The sequence below is a fragment of the Notamacropus eugenii genome, chromosome 4 (genome assembly GCF_028372415.1).
Source record: "Notamacropus eugenii isolate mMacEug1 chromosome 4, mMacEug1.pri_v2, whole genome shotgun sequence".
Taxonomy (NCBI): domain Eukaryota; kingdom Metazoa; phylum Chordata; class Mammalia; order Diprotodontia; family Macropodidae; genus Notamacropus; species Notamacropus eugenii.
In genome coordinates this window covers 151,830,327-151,845,193 of record NC_092875.1, presented here as the reverse complement: position 1 = coordinate 151,845,193, position 14,867 = coordinate 151,830,327, and the positions used below count along the sequence as shown (strand labels likewise).

General features: G+C 43.4%; 1 protein-coding gene across 11 annotated transcripts in view; it reads left to right on the top strand.

Moving 5' to 3' along the window:
• The window catches only part of VPS13B (vacuolar protein sorting 13 homolog B), a 1,048,068-nt gene that overhangs the window by 1,025,526 nt on the left and 7,675 nt on the right, over window positions 1-14,867 (top strand). For all 11 annotated transcript variants that reach the window (XM_072606881.1, XM_072606871.1, XM_072606867.1 and 8 more), the window contains 4 exons: window positions 3,773-3,949; window positions 5,992-6,162; window positions 11,382-11,558; window positions 14,223-14,325. In XM_072606881.1, the coding sequence (XP_072462982.1) occupies window positions 3,773-3,949; window positions 5,992-6,162; window positions 11,382-11,558; window positions 14,223-14,325 (628 nt within the window). The remainder of the gene's footprint in view (window positions 1-3,772; window positions 3,950-5,991; window positions 6,163-11,381; window positions 11,559-14,222; window positions 14,326-14,867) is intronic.

The window sequence follows — 14,867 nt, the reverse complement described above, 5'->3', positions numbered from 1 at the left end:
ATGCTTACTCTCCTGAACTATATTCCCCTTTTACCTGAACAACACAGATCTTTCTTGCTGATCTTCCATGTGTCTTGGACTCCAAGACTGTTTCACTGTGTCTTTTTGCTGTTTCTGTTATTCCAGGATTTGTTCTGGGGCATATTTTATAGTTGTTTAGAGGTGGATATGAAAGAGTTACAGTGATTTATAGCTCAGTCCACCATCTTGGCTTCCAGAATGAGAACTATTAACTAAGGATGTACAGAAATCTTTATAACTGTTTTCTGGATGGTAAAGCATGAGAATCTGACCATATACCATGCATGTTCATAGCAGTGGTTTTGTTTTTCTTTTGTTCTAAGTTGGGAAGGAGGAGACAAAACAGGTATGTGCTGATTTTCAAAATTTCAGTTAATCTTTTAAAAAGAATAACACTGAGAAAGGAATTAAGCAGACACTGATATAGGTGGTGAATGAAAGAGCCAATATTCTAAGGTAGATCTGATGCCTTTCTCCATTATAGTCACCAGATTGCCTCTTTGGGGTGGGGGTGGGGGTGGCAGAGAGGTGGGGTAAAAGTCCAGTAAGTTAAGAAAGCTCCCTAGTTGAAGAAGGTCTTCATTCTTGTTGGCAAAGCAGTGACCTTTTAGGTCATTCTTCTAGCCTTTGACTCAAGATGACACTTGATATAGCTAGAAGCAGCCAGTACTTATAGTTATATCTCCAGGTCTAAAATTTTGTAACTGAGGAAATGGGATCAGTCAACCTCTACTTATGAAATCAGTTTCTGCATTTGTGCAAATGAAGGGATTGGACTGAATGACCTCAGTAGTCCCCTCTAGCTCTCATCTCTGGGCCTGTGGTTTTTTCAGGAACAGTTTAGGTGTGGTCTGGAATGAAGGAAAGAGAGTGAACCATGTGACCGCCTGATGTTCCTTTCCATACTGTGATTCAGTTCTGTGGGAAGCCAAGCAACGTACCACATTCTTATACCATTTTTTAACAGAATTCCCAATGGAGTGAGTAAAAGAAATGTTTATTCTTTGAGGAAAATAATTAAGGAAATGATGCAGGGCAGAGAAAATAAGCTTTTCCCCCCTCAGGTATATCCAGCCTATACCAGTTTTCCACTGTGAAGCCACTGAAATATAACAGGCAATTAATTTCTTGTCTTTTTGAGATCTCCAGCCAGTCATTCATTGAACTATGTAAATTCATATTCAGTATGCAAAACATCCAAGACAGTTTTAATAATGATAATAATAGGTGACAATAATTCTTATATAGAACTTTAAAGTTTACAAAGTGCTTTATAAATAATATCTGATTTGAGCTGAACAACCCTGTGAGTCCGGTACTACTGTAAATATTAATCTCTCTTTTGTAGGTGAGGAAACTGAAGGTAATTACATGCCTTGCCCACAGTCACACAAATAATTTTAAAGGAAGCATTCAAACCTGGGCCTCTTTGACTCATTATAGCCCTGAGGAACTTGAGGGAAATGGAATCAACCTATTTGGCCATGGGTATAGTTGTAATAGAGAAGGGCCTTTCATCACAAGGTTATAGGGTTAGAATGATAAGGAATCTTAGAGTTCAGCTCCTCCAATCTTTCATTTTACAGTGAAGAAAATGCAGCCCAGAGAGGATAAATGACCTGCCTAGGGTCACCCTGGCAGTAAGTAGCAGAGCCAGGATTTAATAAAAATAATAATAGGTGACATTGATGCATTACTTTGAGGTTTGCAAAGCACATTATATACATTATTACAACCCTATGAGGTTGGTCACATAGGCATTTTTTTACAGTTGACAGAACTCATACTCAGAGACCATGAACAACATGCCCAGTTTACCCAGAGAGTTAAGGATCAGAGGTCTTCCTGACTCCAGGTCCAGCATTGGCCTCACTATGTACCATCCTACTGCTCACATTCAAATCCAGGTCTTCTGACCCCAAATTCCATGTCCTTTACCTAGTGACATTCTGATTTGGGTGAAACTGTAATAGTTAATGATGTCTTCCCTCTCCCATCCCCACCTTGTTGGAAGAACACTAGGCCCCACCAAGGAACAATCATAGTCTTAGAATACATCTACTCACCATTGGTGACTCTTTGTTTGAATCATGGGGTTGAGAAGAGCATTGAATGATTTATTTCATCCCCTTACCACACCTAGATGATAACAGATAGCTATTAGGATCTGTCATGTTTCACAGGGTCATAGGGCTTCCAGGGTGCTAGGGACCTTCCTTCACTACTTCCAGGGAAGGAGATTCTCAGGTTTGCCTCAGCTGTTCTCCTCCATTGTCTTTATAAACCTCACCTTCAGGAAATCTCTGACCTAAGTCTTAGTATTTTTGTCTTAGTGTTCTTTAAAAGAACAAGAGTCAGGCCAGGGTTCAATTTTAGGGATGTGGATTTTTGCTTGGCCAGAGCAAGAAAAAAGCCTGGGCCTGCCATGCTGTTTTAGTAGTCTTTGAATTTCCACTCAAATAGCACTGTGCTAGGCACTCATTTCAAAGCCAGTTGGAACTGGTGGTCTGTTCCAAACTGGTCAGTCCACTCTCAGTCTCTCCCACAGAATAGTTTTTAACTCTGCTCTTTTCCTAGCTCAAAGGAGCCCCAGGGCCTACTAGGACAGAAGTGTTGAGAAGAAACCCTGAGCCATTAGCTTTTGTGTGAGCCTCTGCATAAGGGAAATGAGCAGCCTGGGGTCTGAGCTCCCAGCAGCCTAGGGTTTCCCTTCCCACCCCTCTCCCCTGGAGTCTGCAAGTCTGCATGAAGGGGGAGGCTAGGAAGCCTGTTGGAGGAGTCTGTGTCATAGGACTTGTCCCACTGGCAGCCCCAGTTAGGAACTCTCCTTCTGGGGTCTGGAATCAGTAGAACTGAGGCATCTGCAGCAACGTTACTGATTCTCCCCATTGCTGTCAGAAACTGCAAGTACTATACCTCCTGCGCCTTCCAGTCTTCCATTCCCCCAGGCTTTCAACCCTGAATCCCCATCTTGGGGGGGAGGGAAGGGGAGGTCCAGGGTTTATTCTCCAAACCAGCTTTCCCACAAGTCCACTTAGCCCAGCCAACAGGCCAACCCCTGGCAGGCCTGTGTTTAAATAGGAAACCAGATCCAAGGATACCCCTCTTGGGACATTCACAGGGAATACTCCCCTCTGACTAACCTAATCAGTATGTAGATGTCACTGATGTTTATACAACTGAAGCTGGGGGGATGGAAGGGGATTCATTTGTCTGGCCAGAGCTCAGTTCCAAAGCAAAGCACTCAGCTTGGTCCGATTGGGGGAGATTAAAAATAACTCTTCCATCCTTGTCAAAAGTTTGCATCCCCTTTTGTAACACCCCATTAAGCAATCCACCTCCTCCCCTGTATCCCAGTTCACTGAAAGCACTAATGTGTAGGTTCTTCACAGCACGCAAAAACCTCCCGCAAAAGGAGCGGTGCCCTCACCCTTCAGCTGGCTGCTAGAGCCCAACCTCCCCAGGAAGACACGCACTGGACTGTTAGCAGGAATACAAGAGACTCATGCAAGGAAGTCATATTAAAGCCATTTGTGAGGTTGCCAGAGGGATTCTTTGATTTATAAAGTATGAAAGATTGCTATTTATGAATTCACAAGCGAATGAGTTATTGCCTGTATTATGCTCCCTAGAAGCTCATTATGTTATGAATCCCAGGGTGAAAACTGAACGGATGGGCTGCTTTTGTCACCAGTGTGTAGATTGCTGCAGTGCTGCCTGCGAATGACCCTTCTTCTTCTGCTCCACACAGGCTGGGTGGTGGGCTCTCTGGAGATCCTCGGCAGCCCAGCTGGCCTGGTCCGAAGCATTGGGAATGGCATCGACGACTTCTTTAGGCTTCCCTACGAAGGGCTGACCCGAGGCCCTGGAGCGTTTGTCAGTGGAGTTTCCAGAGGGACTACATCCTTTGTAAAGCACATTTCCAAAGGTAGCTCATGTTTACATCAATGCCTCATTTTTGGTCCTTTCCTTTCCTTTTTTTTTGTCTTTTCAGAAAATTTTCAAGAATGTGTTAAATTCTGAGCCACACTCAGGTGGCTTCTAGCTTTGCTTGGCTTGTTAGCTCTCATCAGAATGTTGGATTTGTAACCAAGCCTGTCTATGTCTTGTGTATTTAGCAGAGCACGTCCTGCCTGGAGTGTGTGCTAGCAGGCTTCAGAACTTTAAACCTCCCACTGGGGAAACCAAGGTTGGCTCTGCTGTTAGGCCTTGTGATAAAGACAGAAATATTAAAGGTGTTCAGGACTGCTGCAAAGCATCAGAAATCCTACACTCTGTTGCCTCATCATATTTATTATTTTTTTCAATGTAGATACAGTTGTCATAACTTTTGTAAGTATGTGAATACGTTTTGACGTGAAAGCAGATTAGGATGTAAAACATAACCAGCTTTTCCGAAGCAAGACACAGAAACAGTGCCATCTTGTGGCCAGGACTCCCAGGAACAAAGCCTGCCTCTGCCAGCCACCATGCTGGGAATGCTGGTGGTGGCCAAGGATACAGATGCCTGCAGAGGGGGGAGGGGCTTGAGCTTTCTTTCTTATTTTAACTAACCTGGGTTCACCTCTTCTGTGATACTGAGGTCAGGCCTATAATGACTTGCGTTCCAGCAAAGGACATCTGAGCTCGTCCCTCAACCCCACTTCCTCCTCAGCAGGAGCTAGGCCAAACAGAACAAAAGGCTTTTCACCCCATAAAAGTCATTTTGATTTGGGAAATGCTACAGAAGATGACAAGGAACTGTAGGGACTACCCCACTCTGAGTTAGGTAAGGCTAGAGAATGTCTCCAAAGTGGGCACGGGTATGAGGTTGGACATTGTAGGCAGCTGGAGAGAGGGAGAAGAAGAGGGAAAAGGGAACAGGGACAACACCTCAGCCTGAGGGAACCCACAGTAAACTGGTGAGGGCTGTGACCTTTGCTGGAGGACCTTGCAGAGAATTGCCAGATGATTCACTGGTGAATTTTTCAAAACTTCCAAAGCTCCGGTAGTTAGTGTTTGTATTGTTTCTGCTTCAAAACAAAACCACCACCACCTCCCAGATTTCTCCCAACCACAGGAGTAACATTAGCATCCTGAGTCTTTATTTTGTAAGGATGGACTTTCTCCACTGACTCTCCCCTTCCTTTAGCAAAGCCTATTTCTTTTTCCAATTGCTAGCAAAGGTGCAGCTGCAGGATGACATAGAGCCAGCCCCTCCAATGGATGGGATAGTTTTCCTGTGATGTTTACTGAAGCATTAAGTTTTGTTCATTGAAACGTATGCACATTTCCTCGGGGGAATTCTGACTTTTCCAGAAAGAAACAGAAACGGCCTTTCTGACTTTTCCGTGATTTGTTCCCTGGATTTTCTTCACATTCTTTTCAGTTATCATCCTGCGTTCTCAGTGGCACCATCAGGATTTCCTTAGCCTGTCAAATGATGCCATTTAGTGTCTCCCTTTATTATGACTAAAGCAATCTGAAGAAAAACTCCCTCTTTGCAGCCTGCCTGGGCCCCAGCAGCACAGCTCCTTGCTAGAGACCTTTCCGATCAGTGGGGACAGGTTTTGCCCTTTGGACTTTGACCTAAATGAGGCCTTCAGAACTGACTGATCTCAGCCAAACTATACCAATCTAAACCATGAAGGATACTCATTCCTGTTAAATAACTTAATAACTAGTACTTGTACAAACGACTCCTAAGCTAGCCTTTCCCCCTCTTTCTCCCCTCACCACCAAACACTAAAAAACTGCCTCAGAGGTATGGTTGTAATCATTTTCTTTTTAATACTTTAATTTCTATCTCTTTTTGTAAGCTTTACGTACCATGGGACCAGAGAAAAAACTGCTATCACTTGTTGACCGTTGGTCTGATTCTCCATCCTTCCCTTTAAGCTCTTTAGCACAGGAAATAAAGCATTTATCTGTTCAGCATCACCACTGTGCCATGTGAGTGTCCTGCTGACGTATGTCACCATGTGTCCACAGGTACCCTGACGTCCATCACCAACTTAGCCACAAGTCTGGCCCGGAACATGGACCGGCTCTCCTTGGATGAGGAGCACTATAACCGGCAGGAAGAGTGGCGGCGTCAGCTTCCTGAAAATTTGGGAGAAGGGCTCCGGCAGGGTCTGTCCAGACTAGGCCTCAGCCTCTTGGGTAATGCCTTAGCAACTGTGATTGAGTATCCTTGGACAATTGTGTTCTATTACACACACACACACACACACACACACACACACACACACACACACACACACACACACACACACACACACACACACACACACACACACACACTCTCCAGTCATGCCTTCTCAGGACACTTGCAACTCTGCCTTTACTACTAAGAGTCAACTTCAGGGTTTTTAAGCATTTTGTCAGCCTCAGATTCTTCCCAAAAGATGATGGAAATAAGAGCCCCAAGATTTGTCCCAGGTCACACAATGAAGAACTGGGAAGGTTGGAAAAAACAGGACTCTGAAACCCAGTTTCCTGTGCCTTCCTGTGGCTATTAGGCTCTAACATCCAGAGATCAGCCTGTGTTTAAGTGAGTTCTTTCTCTCTTTTCTGGGAGTTATTTGAAAGCACAAGAACTTTGCATTCTTTTTCCTCTAGAACAAAACATGTCTTTGGCTTTCTCGTGATGCTCCAAAGAAAAGAATAATTTTCTCTTAGGCACAGTGAGGGTAACAGAGTCAACCCAAGGACACTGCCATATGGCTGGTGACTTTCAAGTGAATTATAGGAAAACTTTATAAAATTCATTGCTCCTCCTGCACCATAGATATTGTAGATGCTTGTTTTTGTTTGAAAACCACTTGAACAGAGTGCAAATGTCATGTAAACTTCAACGAGGAGCCTACTTTTCTAAAGAGAGCCCGATGAGCCTGACTCAGGGTAATTATTGTTTGTCAAGCAGCCAGATGGTATGGTTGGAGGTGAAGATTGCTATGGATATTTCAAAATATTACAAATGTTTGAAAAGGCTTTGCTTTGGAAAAATCTATGAAAAGGAAGCTTCTGAGCTGAAATTCTGTGGAACAGGGTTTTCAAGAGTATTTTTGTTTGTCGCCCCAGCAAAGGAATTTAAAACTGTATTGCTTGGCAAGCAGCCTCCATGTATCTGAAGGAGTATGCAGCTCACAGAGATCAAAGTGGTCCAAAGCAGCCTGGAGCCAGAGGTTAGAAAAGATGAACCTAAAAGGACTGATTCCCTTCCTCATCTTCAGCACTCAGCATATCTCCACAGCTTTGCAACCACAGCCCAGAAGGGGCCCCAAGAGGAAGTGGTAAAACATTACAAGTTCAGGTTAAATTACTGGAAATTATTTAAGCAATAACATTCGATGGTGTGGGCCACTGTCATTTGATAATGCCTGTATACTAAGAAGCTAATGAACTAGGATGAAACATTGTATAAAGAGAATGGCAATGTCTTCTTTCCAAAGTAGCAGTCCTGTGGCAAGTGGCCCTGGCCGTATCTCAAAGAACCAGAGGCTTAGGAGGGCTTGTTTGTAAAGGGCCCATCTGAAGGAAGGGGACCTTGAGCAGAAAGAGGTGAGCTGAGGAGTGATTGTTTTCCTTTGTGTTCTAGGGGATTAAGTAGTAATGAGGCTAAAACATGGTGTTTTTGAAGCATTTTGTCCTAATTTTCATCATTCATGTATTCAAGCATCTATTAAGTGCCTACTATGTGCCAGTGGTGTAGTTTTAAATATCCATCATGCTCAATACTCACCAGTGGCTCTAACCTTATCAGCAAATGGAAGCCGGGTAGGCTTTTACTCCATAGTGGTAGAAGGATCAAGATTTAGATATTAAGATCAAATGCGTAGCTTTCAGGTACAGACTGAACGTATCATTTCCTCCTGGGCCCATCATCCCATCCCTCCACCTAATCTGAAATGCTTGGTATCCTGCCACATGTTAAAAATAAAGCCTCTCTTCAGCACTGTTGATGATGGGGAACAATGAGTCAACCACTAAAAATATGTTGAATGCCACTTCAGGCTAGAAAACTCTAAGTGAATCGAGAAGTTTTCTTGATCAGTCTTACCAATTTTTACTGTAGTCTTTGTTCCCCATTGTGCCATACCCCAGAGCATCAAAGGACATTCTACCTTGCTCTTTCAAAGGTTTCCACCAATATTTTCAGAATGATATTTTCATTAATAAGAACAGAAGTGAGCATTTTGCATTTCGTGACTATCTGTATGTTCTCTTGTTGGAATGACAAGGCTTTGAAATTATGACGTTCTGCTGTGAATGCTCATTGGGTACCAGCAGATTCCAGAGTCCTAATGCCAGGGGTATTTCTAGAGGTTTCATGGTTTCTGGGTCCAAACTAAGACAGGGGAGGGTGGCCTAATCCGAAGCCATTTTCACTGCTCTAAGCCTAGAGAGCCAGTTTGGTGCAGTGGAAAGAACATAAAACTTGAAGTCTAAAAACCTGAGTTTGTAACTAGCTGTGTCATGATGAGCCTTTTATTCACCTGAATAAGAGCACATACTTCACAGGGTTGTCTGGAGGACCAAGCAAAATAAAGTTTTTTAAATGTTCTGTAATTTCTAAGGTGCTATTTATGTGTCATTTGTCATGGACATAAATATGCCTTTATTCCTCAACAGTTGGTCCATTTCTATCAGTACTGGATTACTTTACATTTGTGAAAGTGTGCTGATTTGGTCCAGAGCAACTGCCCCAAGAGGCCAACACACCTGTCTGGGAGTCCTCTGGAACTATATACACAATACTTGCCCCTGGATTCAGAGAGATACAGGCCAGAGCATGGAGGGAACCAAGACTGATAGTGCTGTTTAACCCAAACTCCATTGTCTCTCACTTGGTGATGCCCACTGCTTTTCTGGAAGGCACCATCATGCAGGCAACAAGGTAGCCTACAAGCATAAGAAGGCTCAACTGGAATAATTGCATGGGTTGCAACCCATGAGATTGCATGGGTTAAGAAGGCATAAAAACCCTCTAAAGGCTTTAAAATAAGGAAGGGTACATTTGACTTGCAATCCCAAGTTCCAGGTTCTAGTCTGAGCACTGCTACATTAAAGTTATGGGTCTCTAGGCAAGTTGTCTATCCTTTGGGGAGCTGTGACAGCTTTGGAATAATTAATCTGGAATTCTTACCAGTTATTATTGCGGATTATGTTATTTCATCATATAATTTTATTATTAAATCAAACATCAGTCTTTATTTTGGCTATCCTTTGTAGAAAACAGTCACAGTTCTTTACCATGCCAGGCCTAACTCATTCCAGTGACATGGGAACTGTTTATAGCTCTGGTTATCCTCCGAGTAGGGCTTCAGTGTCTAGTTTCTTAAATGCAAACAGGTATTCAAAGTGAAACTTTTCTTTGATCTTCCGTTTTCTTCAGCCACTGACTACAGTGAAGGCCGTCATTACCATAGTTTCAATAAACTATTTCAACATCCAGAAAAGTAGAAAGACCCCAGATTATGGCAGAACGTGACTGAGATTGCTCTCCATGCAAAAATGAGATGCGAAATCACATGCCTTCTGGTTAGCATAAAGAGAGCACGTGGTGAGTGGAAAGGTGGCTCCATCACATACCCTTCACTTCTTCTTGATTACCAGTCAGGTGTTCACCTTTTCCTTGGCACTAAATGTATGTAACATGCTCCTGAACTGAGGGCCCAACGAGTAACGTGCAAACACAGCCTGATGCTACAGTCATCGCCTGTTCACCAGGACCTGGAGAGAGCCAGACCTCTTCAGAGAACGTGCAGACATCACTCCCCTATTCAGCATCATTGAGCTCAGTCCTACAATAGCAAATTATTGACTTTGCTTTTATATCCTCACACTCCTCTCTAAAATAATAAGAAATAAAAAGCGATTCCAAAAGACTTGTACTGTGCTCCAGGAATTTCTCTGCTGGAGTTGGGCCCATAGGAGACTGTGACCACATGGAGATGGCTGTGATTTGACAAAACAAGGGCAAGGAGCAGTTTCCTTGGCAAGTGCTTTCCACATAAAAAGAGAAACCCGGACGAAGAGAGCTTTCTGCATGGAGGGCTGGAGGCAAGAAAAGAGAAGCCACATGAAGAGAGCTCTCGGGAGGGCCAGCACAAGGGCTCGAAGGGGCCTCTGGGAAGAAGTCTGTGGGCAGAAGCTTGAAGACGAGGCACCTAACTGAGAGGGATGATTCTGTACTGCTTAGCCTACTGGGATTTTACACACATTGACATTTCTACAAGGGATGTTTTCCATTCTCCTTAGTCTAAGAAGATTTGTGTTGACAATAGGAAACTGTCAAAAATTACTAGGAGACTTTGTTTTCTTACCCACAGTAAATATCAAGGAAAAATTGTACTGGAAATTGACTGCTGGTCAGGCCTTTGTGTTTCCCAGCTAAAGGAAAATGTGAGCTTGGAGAGGCTTTAATTAACCTTAAAAACCAAGACTGGGCAGTACCTTCTTTCTGTAATGATATCCAACTGCATATTCAAAAAGTAATTATTTTTATGCACAAAGATATAAAGAAGGATCACCAGTACTTCTCCACCCACTAAAACTAATGGATAGACTATATTGTAAAGGATTTAAATGAAGGGAAAAAAAGACCTTTAGGAGTGGTGGTAGTAAATGCTGGTGTGAAACGTTTTAAAAATAGGTTTAATTCTTGTTTACCCAGTATGGTTCAAATACTGTTTCCTAACTAACTGCCATGCTAACAAATGCCATGCTAACTCCTCAAGGTCCCATCCTGACCCCAAAGACCATGCGATGGAATGAGGATAGCATTGGACTTGGGGTCCAAAGGCCTGGGTTCAGCCCTGGCTTCACCACCTACACTGAATAGTCCTGTGACTATGGGCAAGTCATTTCATCTCCCTGGGGCTCAGTTTCCCCATCTGTAAAGTGGGACTAATGAGTAATACCTGCAGTCTCTGCCTCCCAGAGTGGTTGTGTTTGCCTTAAAGCACTACACAGATATGAGTCATTACTGGAACGAACAAACCATCCTAACAGGCATCTTCCTAGCTCTGCTTCCAAAACAAAGTAGCCTAATTGCATGGGGGAGGAGGGTTGTGTTTGACAAAGGGGCTTGTCAGTGGGGACCGCTATCCTTTTTGTTGGAGGGGGAACTGAACTCCAGTGTGTTAGATTGCTGTGGGCTAAACCCTCTCAGAGAGTTAGATCATTGTGAAGGAGACAGTAAAAGTTTAACTTAAACAAAGCCAAAATTGTGCTCAGATCATTGGTATAGTGAAGGACTTACAATGAGGGTGGAGTTCTGTTTTCAATCCAAATAAAGCTATGTTCCAGATTTAAGGTTTTCTTCTGGTCCAGGGATTTAAATCCTCATTAATTATTGGTGATTTTTGTTGTTCCAGGTGCAATTGCTGGTATTGTAGACCAGCCAATGCAGAACTTTCAGAAAACATCCGAGGCCCAGGCATCAGCTGGCCACAAGGCCAAAGGCGTTATCTCCGGTGTGGGTAAAGGAATTATGGGGGTGTTCACGAAGCCCATCGGAGGAGCTGCAGAGCTCGTGTCGCAGACTGGCTATGGTAAGCACTACTTCAGATCATTTGCAGGACTATTTCTTAGGAGGAGAATGATGGCTGGTGTCATTGCATATGAAGAAGCAAGTGCTGGATACAGATCCTGACTCTGCCACTTAAAAGCCATATGGCTTTTACTCCCTACACCTCTGTTTCCTTCTCTACACCTTAGGGGATTGGAGTAGATGCGCCCCCTCCCCCTAGCATTCTGTGATTTTATCCTGAAACCTGAAGCCAGTCACATACAGAAGAATAAGTAAACAGAGGCACAGGAGCTGCCCTTCTCTCTGTTTCATCTCATCACACTGACTTACGCAAAGATGTTTTAGTTTCGTGGAATACCAAAGAAGTAGAATTACACTCACTATAAAATCCTTTTGTAGATCCAGACAATCAATTAGGGATCTTAGCCTGCATGCTGCTGCTGAAGCATTTTATGATCCATTAAAAGACTGGTCTTTTATCAGAAGTAACCAAGAAGAGGCATGTGTGTGCCCCACATGCCCACAAGCACCCCAGCCTACATATTTGGTGGGGGGCAGGGAGAGATTGGTGCTTGGGGTTAAAAAGAAGTGTTACAGCAGGAAAAGGAATGATGATTTCTTCCCACGGGAAATCTGAAAGCAAAAGTAGGTTATGGGCAGGCAAGAGAACCCCTTGGAATTCCAGCATTTCCTGAAAGCGAATTGGCCCAATGTATTCAAGCTCTGGTTTTAGAAGATGCTCTGACCTGAAAAGTACCTATGAAGGGCAGTATCCCCAGCCTGGACTACTCACTCCCTGCAGACTTCTGATTCTAGGAGCTAGATACAAGGAGTGTTTGTGCAGATCATTCTGCTTACAGAGAAACCTCTTTCTCAGAACAGGGGACAAGAACAGGGACTCGGCCTCTGATTTCACCAATACAGGGAATTTCTCTCCCACGGCAGGTCGCCACCTCTGCAGCCTACAGTCTCAGGGAATTTCTTGGGGCACTGAAAGGTGGTGACTGACTCAGGATCCCAGAACCAGCACACTCCAACTCAGATTCTTTCTGGCTTTCAAGCCGGTTCTCTGTCTTCTAGCCATTCTGCATCTGCTTCCCAGAATAAGAAAAAACAGAGAACTCAGAAGGGTGTTCCAGAAAAAAGGAAAACAAGGCTATTCACATTTAGAATATCCCAGGGTTTTCATATAAAGTATCCCCACTCTCAATTCCTGGTGTATTTCTTGAATTAAATTCTCAGCGAGAGTACTAAAGTACTCTAAAGAGTTACTTTTAATCATTGTGACTTTTCACCTTCATTGTTTAAATGCTAGTGGCAATGCAGTCAAGCACAATTTAAGAGATATTTCCAGGTGTGGGAATGTTCTCCTGCTTGTCTGCTGTTCTTCAGGTAGATATACCCTGCAGACTTTACCAGGTCATAAAAAACACAGGACACATTTCACCACAGCTCATCAGGAATCTCAAATAGGTCTGACTCAAGCTAGTCACACGTAAAAATAGATCTCCATGATTTGTGATGAGCAAGAAATGAATACACAACAGTCAGGTGAACTCTCAGAACTTGGATCATGTCTGAGAGAACCCTTTGGAGGGGGGACCACGCAGAAACCAACACATGGCCTCTTGTGGGCGTCCCCTCCCTCCTTCCTCTTTCTTGTACTCTCTCCATTTGTAAATAACAGTTTTGCTCACACAGCAATGGCCAAACTCTGTGAATAAGACTGCAGCTGGAACACTGCTCTTACGGATCACCAGCAACACAGACGTTAAAAGTTAAACTCTGTTTTCATATGCTTATGCTTTAGTGAAAATAACTCTCTTCAATATGGAGACTTCTCCTGATCCCTGGGCTGTGGCACTTCCTCAGCTGCCTGTTTGGACAATTCGTACCTTGCTGTGTATTTCTCAGGCCTACCTTATAGAAGGCAAACATCTCCAGGAGTGTTACATGGCCTCTCTGGGCTTCCATCATTCTTGTAAATTTTTTATTATAGCACTGAAGTTTTTACAAACCACTAACTCTCAGCCTAATGACTAAGCCTTATTTATAAACATTTACAAGCCATCAGAAAGCACACATGCTGTACCATCTTCAGTCTTGAAAAGCTTCTTTGGAGACCTGTGGAGCTACTTCTTGTGGCCTTTCCTCAATGCTGGCACTAAGAAGAGTCCTAATAAACCAGATACCCCGAGTGGTCTCATAAATGTATATGGAGCCGTGTTTAACAGCTGGATTAAGTAACTCAACATTTACATGCAGTATCTAGGCAAACTGTGTGTTGTGTTTTTTTATTATTATTTTACCAACCATGACACAGATATGGAAGTATTTTAATATTAAGCAGAGAAGTTAACAGTCTTGACGTTTGTACATAAATTGTAAATGATGTGCATGATTCTCTAAAGGAATGATCACCCTCAGGAGTGTTGTCCTTCCTCTAATTGCTAGGATGTGCCTGGATTTTAGGACATTCATATTTTAGTTTGTAGCTAATGCAAGATCACGAGGGTTAAGTGCATTGTAATGTTGAATGGATTATCTATACCCTCGCCTCCAAAGATGTGACATCATTTTGGATCTGTGCTATTTTATGGCCTGCTCTAAACAGATGACATCACTGTAACATGTAACTGTTTTCCAAAAAACAACCAGTCCGACTCTCTTATTTCTCTCACCACAGGTATTTTACATGGAGCTGGACTTTCTCAGCTTCCCCAGCAGCGCTATTATCCAAGAGATCAGCATGCTGACCAGGCTCCAAATAGCCATGTCAAATACGTCTGGTAAAATTATTTAGACACTTGCTCATTTTTACATTCAAGTTGTTTATTAATGGGTCCTGGCTTGCTGTCCGACTAACAGGCTGCTTCTCCTGGAGAGCAGGAGAGAGCAGTGTTTTCAGACGTCTGAAACACAGAGGTCTTCTAGTAGACCAGGGAAAGGAGCCTGCTGCTTCTCCAGACACAGGCTGTGAAGCTACTCTGGCCGTTTCACCCTTTGGTCAAGAAAAGAACCAGCCTTTGAGAAACCCTGGGCCAAAAGACAGCCCTTCCCCTTGAACTGGGATCCAAACCAACTTCCTAAGGGGTATTTTTCCATTGAAAAGAGAAAACTGCTGACCAATGGAGGCAGGAATCTGTGCCCAGGAGAAGGCAGTCTGACAGATCATTCTCTGTCCATGAGCTTCTCAGTGGGGGGTTAAGGCGAGTAGAAATTAGCATTCAGAATGGAGTGACCATTTCTAGGAGGAGAGTGAAATAGGTTTGAGACCTGAAAGTTGGATGGCAGAAAGCTTAAGTAATTTTCTTTTACAGTCTTGTGCTTC